Source organism: Anomaloglossus baeobatrachus, chromosome 6 (genome assembly GCF_048569485.1).
Source record: "Anomaloglossus baeobatrachus isolate aAnoBae1 chromosome 6, aAnoBae1.hap1, whole genome shotgun sequence".
NCBI lineage: Eukaryota > Metazoa > Chordata > Amphibia > Anura > Aromobatidae > Anomaloglossus > Anomaloglossus baeobatrachus.
Window position 1 is genome coordinate 161,931,691 of NC_134358.1, and position 15,980 is coordinate 161,947,670.

General features: G+C 42.8%; 1 protein-coding gene across 2 annotated transcripts in view; it reads right to left on the reverse strand.

Annotated features, from left to right (window-relative positions):
* Positions 1–15,980, reverse strand: part of ANKRD29 (ankyrin repeat domain 29) — a 68,138-nt gene that overhangs the window by 2,625 nt on the left and 49,533 nt on the right. For both annotated transcript variants that reach the window (XM_075353341.1, XM_075353339.1), the window contains 3 exons: positions 14,836–14,934; positions 7,513–7,608; positions 1,442–1,540 (listed from right to left, as the gene is read on the reverse strand). In XM_075353341.1, the coding sequence (XP_075209456.1) occupies positions 1,442–1,540; positions 7,513–7,608; positions 14,836–14,934 (294 nt within the window). The remainder of the gene's footprint in view (positions 1–1,441; positions 1,541–7,512; positions 7,609–14,835; positions 14,935–15,980) is intronic.

A 15,980-nucleotide genomic window follows, 5' to 3' on the forward strand; every position in this document is an offset into this window, starting at 1 on the left:
CTGGAGTAAGAAATCAGATAAGCAGGGATACTATGGGAAAGTCAGATTCATTTATTGCACTTGAACACTAATAGCAAACTACAGAAGCCCCTAAAAAGGCTCCTCAGAAAACTTTACATTTTATGTTAATCGGTTGCTGTACATAGTGATTGGCATAAGAATACAATTGCGTTAAGTATTTAATAACCTGCAGCAGCATGGTGCCAGCTGCATACAAAAAAGCTGATGACAGGAACCCTTTATTTTTTAAGCAAGAAAGGAGAGCCCATGTATGGACAGAACATGGCACCATGCAATTCTAATACTATTGCAGCCAGGTCGCCATACAGATTACAGGAGATTTCTGCTATTTCCAGAATCTTGACACTTTGAGATCAGCTCACTGATAAAGGGAACCTGCTAACTTGTAGAATTTGTCCAAAGAAGGCTCTGTTATGACAAACTGCATATTTAATGCATGATTTTAAGTATTGAGTAAAGGGGGCTTTACACGGAGCGAAATCGCTAACGATATCGCTAGCGATGGCACCCGCCTCCGTCGTTTGTGCGTCACGGGCAAATCTCTGCCCGTGACGACACAATCTCGCTTGTCCATGTCACACATACAGCCCTCCCTAACGACGTCGCTATGGGCGGTGAACAACCTCCCCTGAGAGGCGGAGGTTCGTTCGGTGTCACAGCGGCGTCACAGAGCGGGCCGCCAATAGAAGCGGACGGGCGGAGAGCAGCCGCATCTCCGTCACTCCCACCTCGGTGCTCATTGAGGACACAGGTACACTGTAGTTCGTCATTCCCGAGGTGTCACACATAGCAATGTGTGTTGCCACGGGAACGACAAACAACCTGTGTGCTCAACAACCAACGATTTTTTGAAAATGAACAACGTGTCAACGATGGACAATTTGGTGAGTATTTTCCATCGTTAACGGCCACTCGTTGGTGTCACACGCAACGATGTCGCTAACGATGCCGGATGTGCGTCATGAAATCCGTGACCCCAGCGATATATCGTTAGTTGTTGCGTGTAACAGGGCCTTTACAGTCTATAGTTCGTTGGAAAGCTGCTGGTCCAAATTCCAGCTTATTAGCCAGCCCGATGACAGGGGGATAAGAAGTAGGTTATTAATATCATATTATTGGGGGTCTAGCACATATATTAATCAGCTGTCACAATGTCCGGTGGTTGCTGGAAGTACGCAGTGTATGGAGCCGCAATAACACAGCTTTGTACCCGCGGCAGTGACGGATCTCAGCTCCTACTGAAGTGATTGTGATCATCAGGGACAGGAACTACAGAATGTATGAAGCTGTCTGCTGGCTCCATACACAGGGAACCTTTGACAGCTGAGGGACAAGGCAACAGCTGGACGATGGGGGTGCCGAGTGTTGTGAATCAGAATCCAATAAAAATGCATTTATATCAATTTTAATAGTCACTCACTTTATTTCTAATTGTAGGGTTGGCTCCAGCTTCTAGAAGAAGAGAAACTGATTTAACGTTCCCACCGAGAACTGCAGCGTGGAGAGCTGTGGATCCATTCTGAAGCAAATAAGATTTTAAAATCACATAAGCAGTGAAGTAATCAATGTTACATTAACTTCCTACTAATTCAAAAGGTTATATTAAAGAATATCCCTGAGTATATCACCAGATGAATGCAGTGTCCTTAAGAAAAAAATCTTGTATATAGTAGATTATCTCAGGTCCACAAATTAATTAATTGTAGAATTGAATATTCACGCAAACGTTCTTTATTATAACAATAACAGAGAAACCAAACTTTTAATAACGTTTCGGCCATGCGGTCTTTGTCAAGGTCTCTAAGTAAAGGTTGCTTGGGTTAGAATGTCAACAGCTTGCAAGTTCCAAAGCTGAGGAGGTAAGGAGTTATCAGGACAAAGATTATCTCCTCAGCTTTGGAACCTGCAAGCTGTTTCAGCCTGATTGACATTCTACCCAAGCAACCTTTACTTAGAGAACTTGACAAAGACCGCATGGCCGAAACGTTAGGAAAAGTTTGGTTGCTCTGTTATTATTATAATAAAGAACATTTGCATGAATATTTGATTCTATAATTAATTATTTTGTGGACCTGAGATAATCTACTATATGATTCAAACAGTTAATATACTGTACAATGAAATATTATCACAGTTGAACAAAAAGATTTGCCAAACCCTGGTCTAGAGGCCACATTGGAAGTCCCCATGGTCACCGGATGAGAGCACTACCCACCTTCTCCACCTGCAGCATCCATGGCACCTTTTCAGATTAGTATACAGCAGCAACATTGTTACTTTGTGGTACAGCCTATTAATCAGGATGTGATGGGGATGTAGCAAGTAGTAAGAGGTTCAAAAACCACTAATTCAGGAGCCATGGACTACCGACGTGGCTACAGGATCAGGCCCCTTTATCCTTTCTGTGCAAACCTTTATGCTCAACTCCAATGATAAGTTCTGTAACATTAAACAATACTAACATGTAGAATATCAAATTGAGTTTCTGATCTGGTTCCATTAGCGTTGAGCAGTTTAACTTCTGATAAAATGAAACATAACAATTGAGAAATTGTTGAATAATGTACTTGATCCTCAAGATCCCAGTATCATTACCTTCTTATAGATTGTGGTAACATGCTGGCATTACAACGGGACTAACTTAGGGCTATGTGCGCACTGGGAAATGGAATTTTCTTGAGAAAATTCCGCATGCTCTCAAAGATTACCGCACCCACGGTAAAAAAACGCGGCAAACCGCACCCGAAAACCGCATGCGGTTTGCTGCGGTTTCACCGCGGTATTGTTCGCGGTATTGCCGCGGTTTTGCCGCGTGCGGGTTGGGATGTGCTTTATTGCATTCAATGCAATAAAGCACATTGAAAAAAAAAAAAAAGTCATTTAATTCTGAGATAGTAGATAGATAGACAGAAGAATAGATAGAGGGATAGATAGATAGATAGATAGATAGAGGGATAGATAGATAGACACTCTCCACCTGATCTATCTATTACAATAAATAACACCACGCTCTCGCCAGTACCCAAAGTTCGCTGCCTCGGAGTGACCTTTGACTCTGCCTTATCCTTCATACCACACATCCAGTCCCTCACCACCTCCTGCCGTCTTCAACTCAAAAATATTTCCAGAATCCGCCCTTTCCTCAATTTGCAATCTACTAAAATGCTAGTGCATGCCCTCATAATCTCCCGCCTCGACTACTGTAACATCCTCCTCTGTGGCCTCCCTGCCAACACGCTCGCCCCTCTCCAGTCCATCCTTAACTCTGCTGCCCGACTTATCCACCTCTCTCCTCAATACCACCCCGCTTCTCCCCTCTGCATGTCCCTCCACTGGCTTCCAATCTTCCACCGTATCCAATTCAAACTTCTAACACTGACCTACAAAGCTGTGCATAATCTTTCCCCTCCGTACATCTCCGAACTACTCTCCCACTACACTCCAACACGTCACCTCCGGTCCTCCCAAGATCTCCTCCTCTCCTCCTCTCTCATTCGCTCCTCACGCAACCGACTCCAAGACTTCTCCCGAGCATCCCCAGTCTCCTGGAACTCGCTGCCTCAACACGTCAGACTATCCCCTACCCTTGCAAACTTCAAACGGAACCTGAAAACTCATCTGTTCAGAAATGCCTACAATCTACAATGAACTCGCTGCCGCCCGACCACCGTGCGGAGCTGCCGCCCGACCACCGTGCGGAGCTGCCGCCCGACCACCGTGCGGAGCTGCCGCCCGACCACCGTGCGGAGCCGCCGCCTGACCTACACCCCACCTATTGTCTCCTCCCCATAATCCTATAGAATGTAAGCCCGCAAGGGTAGGGCCCTCTTCCCTCTGTGCTAGTCTGTCTACTGTAACTTGTATACGTATTTTGTATGTAACCCCCTTCTCATGTACAGCACCATGGAATTAATGGTGCTCTATAAATAAATAATAATAAATAATAATAATAGATAGAGGGATAGATAGATAGATAGATAGATAGATAGATAGATAGATAGATAGATAGATAGAGGACAGATCGCTACATTTCTCACGGTCGGCAGTGAGTTCACATTACCGGCCGTGGGAAATGACCGGTAATTATCTCTGCTGTCTGCTGCATTCAGCGCTGTGTCTGTGACAGTCGCGGCTGGATGTAAGCAGCGCAGGACGTTGGAGCTGTGGATTACGCCAGAGCTTTGGTGCGGGAGGGGTTAAAAAAATGGTGAACGAGGCTTGTTTGTTTTATTTAAATTAAAGGATTTTTCGGTGTCTGTGTTTTATTCACTTTACTTACGGGTTGATCATGTCAGCTGTCACATAGACGCTGCCATGATCAAGCCTGGAGTTAATGGCGGTGATCCACCACCATTAACCCCTTGTATTACCCTGCTGCCACTGCTACACGGCTGCAGGAAGAGCCGGGGACACTCCGGTGCTGCCGCATAATGGATGCGACAGTCCCGGGGCAGCTGCGGCTGATATTCTCGGCTGCGGGAGGGGGAGTGAGGCGGGGAACATTAACCCTGCCCCTCTCCCTCCCCAGCCTGAGAATACCGGGCCGCCGCTGTGTGCTTACCTCGGCTGGAAGGTAAATATGCAGCGGAGCCCACGTTCTTTGTTTTCTATGTTTCCGTTTTCTTTCTATGTGTGTTCTATGTGTCTGTGTCTATGTGATCTATGTCTGTGATGTCTGTGTGTGATCTTTGTGTGTGTTTACTCTCTGCACGGCTTCCTCTTCCTGTAATGACATCACTTCCCTGCAAAACCGCAGACAGGCGATGTACATTACCGGAGGTAAACCGCGAAATACCGCAGGGAATAACGCAGGAAAACACAGTGAACCGCACAGAATTTGCTTCCTGCGTTATTCCCTGCGGGATTTCACGATTAACATTGGAGTCAATGGAGTGAAATCCCGCAGCGACGTGCGGAAAAGAATTGACATGCACTTGTTTTTGCTGCGGGAATCCCGCAGCAAAACATGCAGCTGTCAAATTCCGCCCAGTGCGCACAGGATTTTTTTTCCCATAGGTTTTGCTGGTGATTCACTACAGAGATGTTATGAACATTTTCTGCAGCGAAACATGCAGCAAAACCGCAAAAAATCCGCGGCAAAATCCGGTAAGTGCGCACATAGCCTTAATATCTCCAGACTTGGACATCATAATACAGTTTATCACGAAAGTGAGTACATCCCGCACGTTTTGTAAATTATTATATCTTTTCATTTCATATTACTGAAGATATGACACTTTGATACAATGTAAAGTAGTCTGTGTACAGCTTGTATAACAGTGTAAATTTGGTGTCCTTTAAATAACTCAGCACACAGCCATGTCTAAATCGCTGGCAACACACGTGAGTACACCCCTAAGTGAAAATGGCCATTGTTCCAAATTAGCCATTTTCCCTCCATGGTGTCATGGGACTCATTAGGCTGCTTTCACACTACGTTTTTTTAACATGCGTCATGAACGTTTTTTTGCTGCAAAAGCGGATCCTGCTTTTACAGCAAAAAAACGCATGCAAACGCATGTGTTATTTTGCAGGATCATGTCACTTTAAGTTTATGGGCGGGCATTGGAGTCATGTGATCGGGAGTCAGTGGAACTGAACGTGATAGACTGGGAGCCGGCTCGTAACCAAGGTAAACATCGGGTAACTTGCTTGGATACCCGATATTTATCTTTGTTATGAGCGTCTGCAGATGCTAGGAGCCGGGCTCCCTGCACACGTAACCAACGTAAACATCGGGTAACTAAGAGAAGCGCTTTCCTTGGTTACCCGATATTTATCTTGGTTACGAGTGTCCGCAGCTCTCAGGCGGGGGAGAGAGAGAGGAGAGAGGGAGGGGGCGAGAGACAGAGAGGGAGGGGGAGAGAGGGACTGATCACCCGAGGCTGGTTTCTGTGTATGCTCAGTAGAGCAAGCAGGATCCTGTCTATCAGCACGCCAGCGTTCACATGCGTTTGCGTGAAGTATAGTCAGGATCCAGCAATTTGCAGTATTTGGACGCAGATCAAAAACGCTACAAGTAGCGTTTTTGAAAAATGTTAAAAAACTGCAAGTCGCTGGATCCTCACTATAACGCACACAAACACAGGTGAACGCATGTTGACGCGAGTCCATTGCAAATGCATTGAAATGAAAACGCATTTGCACTGGATCCACTTTTGCGTTAAAAAACGCTCATGACGGATGTTAAAAAAACGCAGTGTGAAAGCAGCCATAGTATTACAAAATCTCAGGTGTGACTGGGCAGCACGTATGTTAAAATTGAGGTTATCGCTCACACACTCTCTGGTCACCGAACGTTTAACATGGCATCTAATGGCAAAGAATTCTCTGAGGATCTGAAAAAAAAAATGTTGCACTACATAAAAATACCTCAACACTAAAAGATTTACATAAAAATAGCCAAGGCTATAAGATTGTCAACACCTTGAAACTAAGCTGCAGCATGGTGACCAAGACCATACAGTGGTTTAACAAGACAAATTCCAGTCTAAACAGTCCTCACCATGGTCAACCAAGAAAGTTGCGTGCACTTGCTCAGCGTCATATTCAGAGGTTGTCTTTTCAAAATTGACATATGAGTGCTGCCAGCATTGCTGCTGTGGTTAAAGGGGTGGGGGGGTCAGCTTAGATCAGATAGTGTCAGGTGTGTGTAGTGGCAACCAGGTGATGAGTACAAAGACAAGTGTGTCCTGAATACAATGAAGCATGGTGGTAGGAGGGTCACGGTTTGAGGCTGCATGAGTGCTGGTGGGGAGCTACAGTTCCTTGAGGGAACAATGAATGTCATCCAGTACTGTGACATACTGAAGCAGAGCATGATGACCTCTCTTCAGAAACTGGGCCGCAGGGCAGGATTCCAACATGGTAACATCCCCAAACACCACCTCCAAGACGACCACTGCTTTGATATAGAAAATGATGGTAAATGTGCTGAATTGGTCAAGCATCTCTCCAGACCTAAACCTTATTGAGTATCTACGGGGCATCCTCAAATGAATGGTGGAAGAGCGCAAGGGCTCTAACATCTACAAGCTCTGTGATGTCATCATGGAGGTTGAAAGAGGATTCCAGTAGCTCCTGTGAAACTCTAGTGAACTTCATGCCCAAGAGAGTTAAGGCAGTGCTCGAAAATAATGGTGGCCACACAAAATATTGACACTTTGGGCACAATTTGGCCATTTTCACTTAGGGGTGTGCTCACTTATATTACCAGAGTTTTAGACATTAATGTCTGTATGTTGAGTTATTTAAAGAGCACATCAAATTTACACTGTTAAGTTGTACACTGATTACTTTACATTGCATGAAAGTGTCATATCTTCAGTGATATCCCAGGAAAAGTTATGATCAAAAGTTTACAAAAATGTGAGGGGTGTACTCACTTTTGTGATATACTGTAAATATCCTCTTCCAGACATTGTTATTGAAGAGAAAGCACTAATCTCAATGCTTTGTGCAGTGGTATCTCGTAAGTATATGGATTTTTACCTTTAAAACACCAAGTGTGGGAGAAAACTGGAGCAGCTCTTCAATTACGTCATTGAATCCTTTAGCTGCAGCTTTAAACAGAGCCGAAGTGCCGTCCTGCGAGGAATTGGATAACATAGGACAAGGTATTAATGATAATGCAGCTGTTTCATGCAGCTTAGAATATATATTTGTACAAGGTCAAACAGATCTACCAGAGGATCCTCTTGGTGGTTCCAAGATTTCTCCCAAAAATGGTTCCTGAGCAGTGTCAGACTGGGTCACCAAGGGCCCACTAATAATTCAGCCACATTCAGGCATTACTTTTTCCTCATTGCAAAATTCAATATTTAGAAAATAATAATGAATTGGTATTGGCTCCATTTGTCTGTACACAGTGATTTAACTATATTTTGGCAAGTACTGCTCATATACAGCATTGCCCAAATGTTGGTACCCCTGAAATTGTTCTGGAAAATTAAGTATTTCTCCTAAAAAAAATTGTTTCAATTACACGTTTTGTTATACACATGTTTATTTCCTTTCTGTGTATTGGAATAACACACAAAAAACAGAGGGGAAAAAGGCAAATTGGACAGTTTCACACAAAACTCCAAAAATGGGCATTACAAAATTGTTGGCACTCTCAACTTAATATTTGGTTGCACACCCTTTGGAATAAATAACTGCAATCAATTGCTTTCTATAACCATCAACAAACTTCTTCGTCCTCTTAACTGGAATTTTGGATCACTCTTCTTTTGCAAATTGCTCCAGGTCTCTCATATTTGAATAACACCTTCTCCTAACAGCAATTTTAAAATCTCTCCACTGGTGTTCAATTGGATTTAGTTCCAGACTCATTGCTCACACTTCAGAATTCTCCAGCGCTTTGTTTCCATCCATTTCTGAGTGCTTCTTGACATATGTTTGGAGCATTGTCCTGCTGGAAGACCCATGACCTAAGACGCAAACCCAGCTTTCTGACACTGTTGCAACCAAAAATCCTTTGGTACGCTTCAGATGCCATGATGTCTTGCACACAGTCTAGGACCGAGTGTCAGAGGCAGCAAAACAACCCCAAAACATCTTTGAACCGCCACTATATTTGACTGTAGGTACTGTGTTCTTTTCTTTGTAGGCCTCCTTACATTTTCAGTAAACAGTAGAATGATATGCTTTACCAAAAAGCTCTATCTTGGTCTCATCAGTCCACAAGAAGGATTTTGCCTTACTCACGTACATTTTGGCAAACTGCTTTTTTATGTCTCTTTGTTAGAAGTGGAGTCCTCCTGGGTCTTCTGCAACAGCATTTCATTTTACTCAAATGTGGAAGGATAGTTTGCACTCACACTGTGGGGGTTAACTTAAATCCCGCCCTAATCTCCGGTCTAGGTACTTTATAAAGATGGGAACTGATGTTCTTTCCGGGTTGGAGCTGACCCGCTCTTGAGTTCCATAGACCGGAAATGACACATGATTTAATGTCGGATCTAGTTTAAATCCCGTACCTTCCGGGTTGAGCTGATCCGCACTTGCGTTCCATAGACCGGAAATGACACAAGAGTCAATGCCGGATCTAGTGTAAATCCCGCCCCCACTTCCGGTTACGTCACACACCTCCCGCGGCATTTAAACCCCGTAATTGATCCAGTGCACCACACGTTCCCTGAAGAAGAAGGTGAAACGCGCATCGGAACGGGAGGGGTGGCGCTATTACGGACACTATATACTGGTTAGTAATGCTGCATGACTGCACTATTATATTGCTGTATTGCCAAATGTCAAAGATTCGATGGTAACCGGACATTAAGAGACCTTGAATTCACCAATTAGGTGATCAATTGACTGACATTGAATTGCTTTCCGGTTCTCAGAGGTTTGGTAAAAGGCGGACTAGCTTTATATGTTATACTATACTTTGCCTTATCTATTATTTACCACTCTGAATACCGGACAATAACGTTGCAGCACTCGTACTGCCTTATGTTTAACTTATTGCAAAAGAAAGGCTTAGAAGTGATATTGCTGCAGGGTTCATTCAGGTTACCCATTAACTGTTTATGGGGTGCCCTCTTAAATTCAGGGGCATGGTGAACATTTAAACTAGCATGCCATGTTTATGCAGCTGTGCTATATTTACTACCATTAACTTTATAATTGTGTCCCTTTTGTATCCACCTCCGGTTGTGCATACCTTGCTTATTTTTAACATGTGTGTTACTTTTGGTAATAATAATAAAAATTTTCATGTTTTGGAATAAAGCCACTGTGTCGTGCAATTAATATTTTCAGTAAACAGTAGAATGATATGCTTTACCAAAAAGCTTTATCTTGGTCTCATCAGTCCACAAGAAGGATTTTGGCTTACTCACGTACATTTTGGCAAACTGCTTTTTTATGTCTCTTTGTTAGAAGTGGAGTCCTCCTGGGTCTTCTACAACAGCATTTCATTTTACTCAAATGTGGAAGGATAGTTTGCACTCACACTGATGCACCCTGAGCCTGCAGGACAGCTTGAATTTCTTTGGAACTTGATTGTGGCTGCTTATCCACCATCTGGACTATCCTGCATTGCAACCTTTCATCAATTTTTCTCTGCCATCCATATCCAGGAAGATTAACTATAGTGAAATGGGGTGTAAACTTTTTGATTATGTTGTGTACTGTCGATAAAGGAACATCAAGATCTCTGGAAAAGGACTTGTAACCTTGAGATTGTTGATATTTTTCAACAATTTTGGTTCTTTAGTCCTCAGACTGTTCTCTTATCCTCTTTCTGTTCTCCAAATTCTGATCTCAAACAATGCAAAGAATGAGACAACTTCTCCCCTTTTTATCTGGTTTCATTCAGGTGTGATTTTCATATTGCCCACACCTGTTACTTGCCACAGGTGAGTTTGAATGAGCATGCCATTTTTGAAACAAAGTTGTTTACCCACAAATATGGAAAGGTGCTCACAATTTTGTCTGTCCCATTTTTCAGATTTTGAGTGAAATTTGCCTTTTTTCTCAGTTTTTTTTTAGTATTATTCCAATAAACTCAAGGAAATAAACATATGTTTAACAAAACATGTGTCATTGCAATAGATTTCTTGGGAGAAATACTTCATTTTCTGGAACAATTTAAAAGTTGGCAACACTTTCGGCAATGACTTTAGGCGGGTGGGAGGCCTACTCATGCACAAGGACCCACAAGAGTGTTCACCTTTTCACATGTGAACCAGTCAGTGCCTGATCATGAGGGACTATAAGAAAACAACCCATTTGGAGCAAATTACTTATTAATAGGATCTATTTTTTGATTCACCAATAACCCATTAGACCTTTTTGATGTGTCCTCGATGTGCAATAATAACTATCATTACAATGCAGTTAAAAATGGATGTGTACAAATTTGTACTGATTTATTTTCAGAATTATTTCCTGTATTATGCTACAATGAACCCCAAAGCAATGCTATAATTGTTTTTAGTAACAGTAAAGGCCACTTTACACGCAGCGACATCACTAGTGATGTCGCTACCGATCGCACCCGCCCCCGTCAGTTGTGCGTCACGGGCAAATCGCTGCCCGTGGCGCACAATATCGTTAATCCCCGTCACACATACTTACATACTTACCTGCCTAGCGACGTCGCTGTGACCGACGAACCGCCTCCTTTCTAAGGGGGCGGTTCGTGCGGCGTCACAGCGATATCACACAGCAGCCGTCCAATAGAAGCGGAGGGGCGGAGAGCAGCCGTATAAAAGTCACGCCCACCTCGTTGCCAGAGGATGCAGGTACGGTGTTGTTCATCGTTCCCGGGGTGTCACACGTGGCGATGTGTGCTGCCTCAGGAACGAAAAAAACCCTGCGTCCTGCAACAGCAACGATATTTGGGATTAGAACGACGTGTCAACGGTCAACGATTAGGTGAGTAATTTTGATCGTTAGCGGTCGTTCATACGTTTCACACGCAACAACGTCACTAACGAGGCCGGATGTGCGTCACGAATTCCGTCACCCCAACGACATCTCGTTAGCGATGTCGTTGCGTGTAAAGCCCCCTTAAGAATCCTATTGTGTAGTAGCAACAATAGTAGTGGAAGTAGTAGCAGTAGTGGCAGTAATAGTAGTAGTAGCTGTAGTGGTATCAGTAGCTGTAGTAGTAGCCACAGTTGTAGCAGTAGTAGTAATAGCAGTACTAATTGATGCAGTTGTACTAGCAGTAGTAGTAGTATCAATAATAGTAGTAGCAGTAGTAACAATATCAGTAATAATTGTAATAGTACCAGTAGTTTCTGTTGTTGTATTAGCAGTAATACTGGCAGTTGCAGTTAAAGCTTTAGTAGTAGTGGCAGTACTAGTACTTGCAACTATAGTAGTTGTAGTAGTAGTAGTATCAGTACTAACAGTTAGGCCAGTATAACACTTGCGAGTGCCTCGCGTGTATCTCACATTGCATCAGCTGACACGGACTCATACTCTCCGGACAGGAGTGGGTCGGTTGCATGCATCTCTATGCAGCTGAGACGCTCCTAGCCGGAGAGTGTGAGTCCGTGACGGGTGATGCAGCGTGAGACTCGCGCGAGATACATGCGAGGCACTTGCAAGTGTGACACTGGCCTTAGGCTAAGGACACACAGTGAGTCAAATAGAGTGAATGGAATGTGATAAAAAAATCGCAGTCCACTCAGACCAATGTTACTCCCATGAGCGTTTTTTTTCTCACACCTAATCGGACCAAGAAAATAATCACAGCATGCTGCGGGTGGAATCCGATTAGTTTACAATTCTATCGGTGTGAGAGAAACATCACATTGTACTCACATTACACCGGTGTGCACTGCGATAAATGCATTAGCTGACAATGCAGGAGATAGAGAGAGTAGTCCCTCCCTCTCCTCTGCAGCGCCCACCCTGTCCTGCCCAGCTGTGCTGCGATCGCAGGATCGCATCACAGTGGCATGACACTTAGCTTACACTCCAACAGAGGGGAGCAGAGTGTCATGCGATGCACTTGCAGTAGTGCTCGTGTGGCCCCAGCCTTACAGCAGTAGTAGTGACATTAATAGTGGCAAATGTAGTAGTAGTAGTGGCAATAGTACCAGTATCATTATTTTTAGTAGTAGTAGTATGAGTAGTAGGAAACCCATTCTAATTCTTTATGCCCAGGTCTATATGGGTTATACTGGAGAATACACATGACATGGCATAAAGTATAGTATATTTCTTGCATGCTACTGGGTCACTACCCTTTGTTAAACCCATCCTGCTTTTTGAGAAAGCACCATGGCAAATGCAAAAGGACAAAAAGTCTCAAAAACATTGCTAATATAACAATTTGCTAACATTTTTGAGACTTTTTTATACAATTTTTTTGGTGTAAGAGGGCAGATAAATTCCCTCTAAAGCATATAAAACAGTTACATAACATGTGCTTATGCTCTATCTAACTCAAGCTTAAAGGGAACCAATCACCAGGATTTTCGTGCATGTAACCTAAAGCCAGTGCTATACTGTCACTATCAGGCTGATTCTATACATCTGTCCTGATTTTTCGCGGTTGGTGGCTGTTCACACTTGCCATCCAACCCCGTCCACTGGCTATTTATTCTAAGCAGCATGTGCTCGGGCCTGTCCCGCCCACAACCATGAATCAGTCATGGAGACGGTGACTGAAAAGCACAAGGTACGTGCTGTGCAGTCCTAATTTTGCATATGTGAGGCCACATGGCACACTTTAAATAAAAATATTTTAGTGTTAGGACTGCCCCAGGAGATTTGCCGTGACGTTGGCGGGGTGGCTCGAAAAATTGCAATTTTTTGCCAAAAATCTCATTTTTTCAATAGTACAGCTTGGAATGTTGGTTCTGTGCACACTTTGCAATACATAATATTTTTGAGTGGAGGTTGATTCTATACATACCTGAATTACAGGCGAACAAGGAGTGTATCATGCAACTGTATTTATTGATATAAAATTAATCTAATTTCTTTCAGTAATAAAAGTAGTATCAAAGATTAAAATACAATGTGAAACAAAAGGACAGTGAATATACATAATTCATGGTAATGGCATATCATGGGCAATATAGAGGGTAAAAGTGGACAAAGATGACAAATATATATAAAAAAAAGTAAGTTGGAAGTGCTTATATTAATCCCCCAATTATAGCAGCAGAGACAGTGTAGACTTCATCAAAAAAGAATCAGTCCAACTAAGTTAGACACTCTTGATATACAATTATAAATACATTTTGACCTGAACAATAAATGGTAAGGGAATGAACCACCTCCCCCCATAATAAAGACCCAACATATGTTTCGCTTTCTTACCAGATTGCCATGCAAATTAGCCAGTTCCCCCATTGTATTTTGATCTTTGATACTACTTTTATTACTGAAAGAAATTAGATTAATTTTTATATCAATAAATACAGTTGCATGCTACACTCCTTGTTTGCCTGTAACTCATGTTTGTTATGGAGTTTGTGCTTTTGTCCTTTGGCGCATGTAGCCATGGGCCCAAGTGGACTCCTTAAAATGGTATTTTTTGGAATTCGGTTGATAATTCCCTACATACCTGTAATGGTCAGCTCGGATGTTTAGGTTTTGAAACCCAAGAAAGTAAAGTTTATAAAATCATCAGCTTCTTGAGTGACAGCAGCTGAGGATCAGATAATATCTGGGGGGATTCATAGTTATAGTTATAATTAGCATAAGTATTATACAATCGATTCACTTTTTCACTTGCAGGGCCTGTGTGAGGTCATACCCATGTGACCAGTAGGGGCGGGGCTTCAGCTAACAGAAAAATGTTGCCTCGTGGTATCAGCACTGTTGGATGAGGCCCCTCCCCTTCTGGTCACATGGGTATGACTTCACACATGTCCTGCAAGAGAAAAACTGAATCGTTTGTATAATACTTATACAAATTCTAACAGGGGGAGTGGATAACAATGATTACCTCCCCAGATATTATCTGATTCTCAGCTGCTGTCACTCAAGAAGCTGATGATTTTATAAACTTTACTTTCTTGGATTTCAAAACGTATACATCCGCGCTGACCACTACAGGTATGTATAGAATCAGCCTGATAGTGCCAGTATAGCACTGGCTTTAGGTTATATACAAAATCCTGGTGATTGGTTCCCTTTAAAGGGAGATGTTTAAGCTAAGCAGGATTGGAGAAAACATACAAACAATATAGTGCATTTACTTTTTTAATCTTGACATTGAGGCAAAAATATGCATTATAATTAGGGCAAGAACTGTGATGAACCCATATCAATTTTTCAAACTCAAACCCAACTAGAGATTTCATTACTGATAATACTGATAAGTCACTGTGGTCTTACTGTCCGCAGGGCATCACGGTCGGCTCCTCTCAGGAGGAGGACTCTGACCACATCACTGTATCCCAGCTGTGCCGCTATCCAGAGAGCTGTTGTTCCATCCTGGATGAAAACAAAGTTACTGCAGTTTATAAACACTATATATGACATATGTTGTAATATGTAGGGTCTGTTAAACCCATTTTATTTGGAGTATATGCTTTTATAATTAGTATTCAAAATCCTTATAACCATTCCACTACTCCAATCAGAGACTTTAAGATGTGGCAGAGCCAGCATTAGGATGTGTAAAACTGGGCAATTGCCCTGGGTTCCCACTCCCTTGGGTCCCTCAGCGTCTACAGCAAAAGCTATAATGGTAATAGCATTATCAGTGTAACTTCCGATGTAGAGATTGCTTCAGGACCTTTGGTGACATCATGATCATGTGACCATGATTTCACCTCAGGTCCTGAAGTCTGCAGTAGTCAAAAGAGCTGAAAAGGAGATGGACTGGTGTCAAGTCCTCTATTGTTTGTGTTCCTGATGGTATACATTAATAAGGACATCAGAATGTATTGGCTACTTGCGGTATATATTAGTGCACACATCAGAATGTATGGGCTTCTGTTAAGTATTTATCAGTGACAACATCAGAATGTACAGGCTCCTGGTAGGTATATATTAGTGAACATATCAGAATGTATGGGCTCCTACTGGTATATATCAGTGAGGACAACAGAATAAATGGGTTCCTGATGATATATATCAGTGAAGACATCAGAATGTTTGGGCTCCTGTTAGGTATTTATCAGTGAGGATATTGGAATTTCTAGCCTTTTGGTGGTACATATCAGTGAAAAAATTTGAATGTATGGTCTCCTGTTAAGTATTATCACACGTCATTTGGCTCTAATCTCACCGAGTGTCATGGCGGCATCAGACGTTATTCAAAATCTACTGCTGGTCCCTTATGTTCCTCACCACCCTATATAGGTTTCGCACCTATGCGCCGAGCTGGATACCTGACCCTAGGTATCCCTAGTGTTGGGCCCTAAATAGGGAAGGGATGGGATGAGTTCAACCCCACTAAACTACTATAGAAGACACAAGGGTGACACACAAGGGGAAAAGCATGAACTACTTATCCACAAATTACTCAGGTAGGC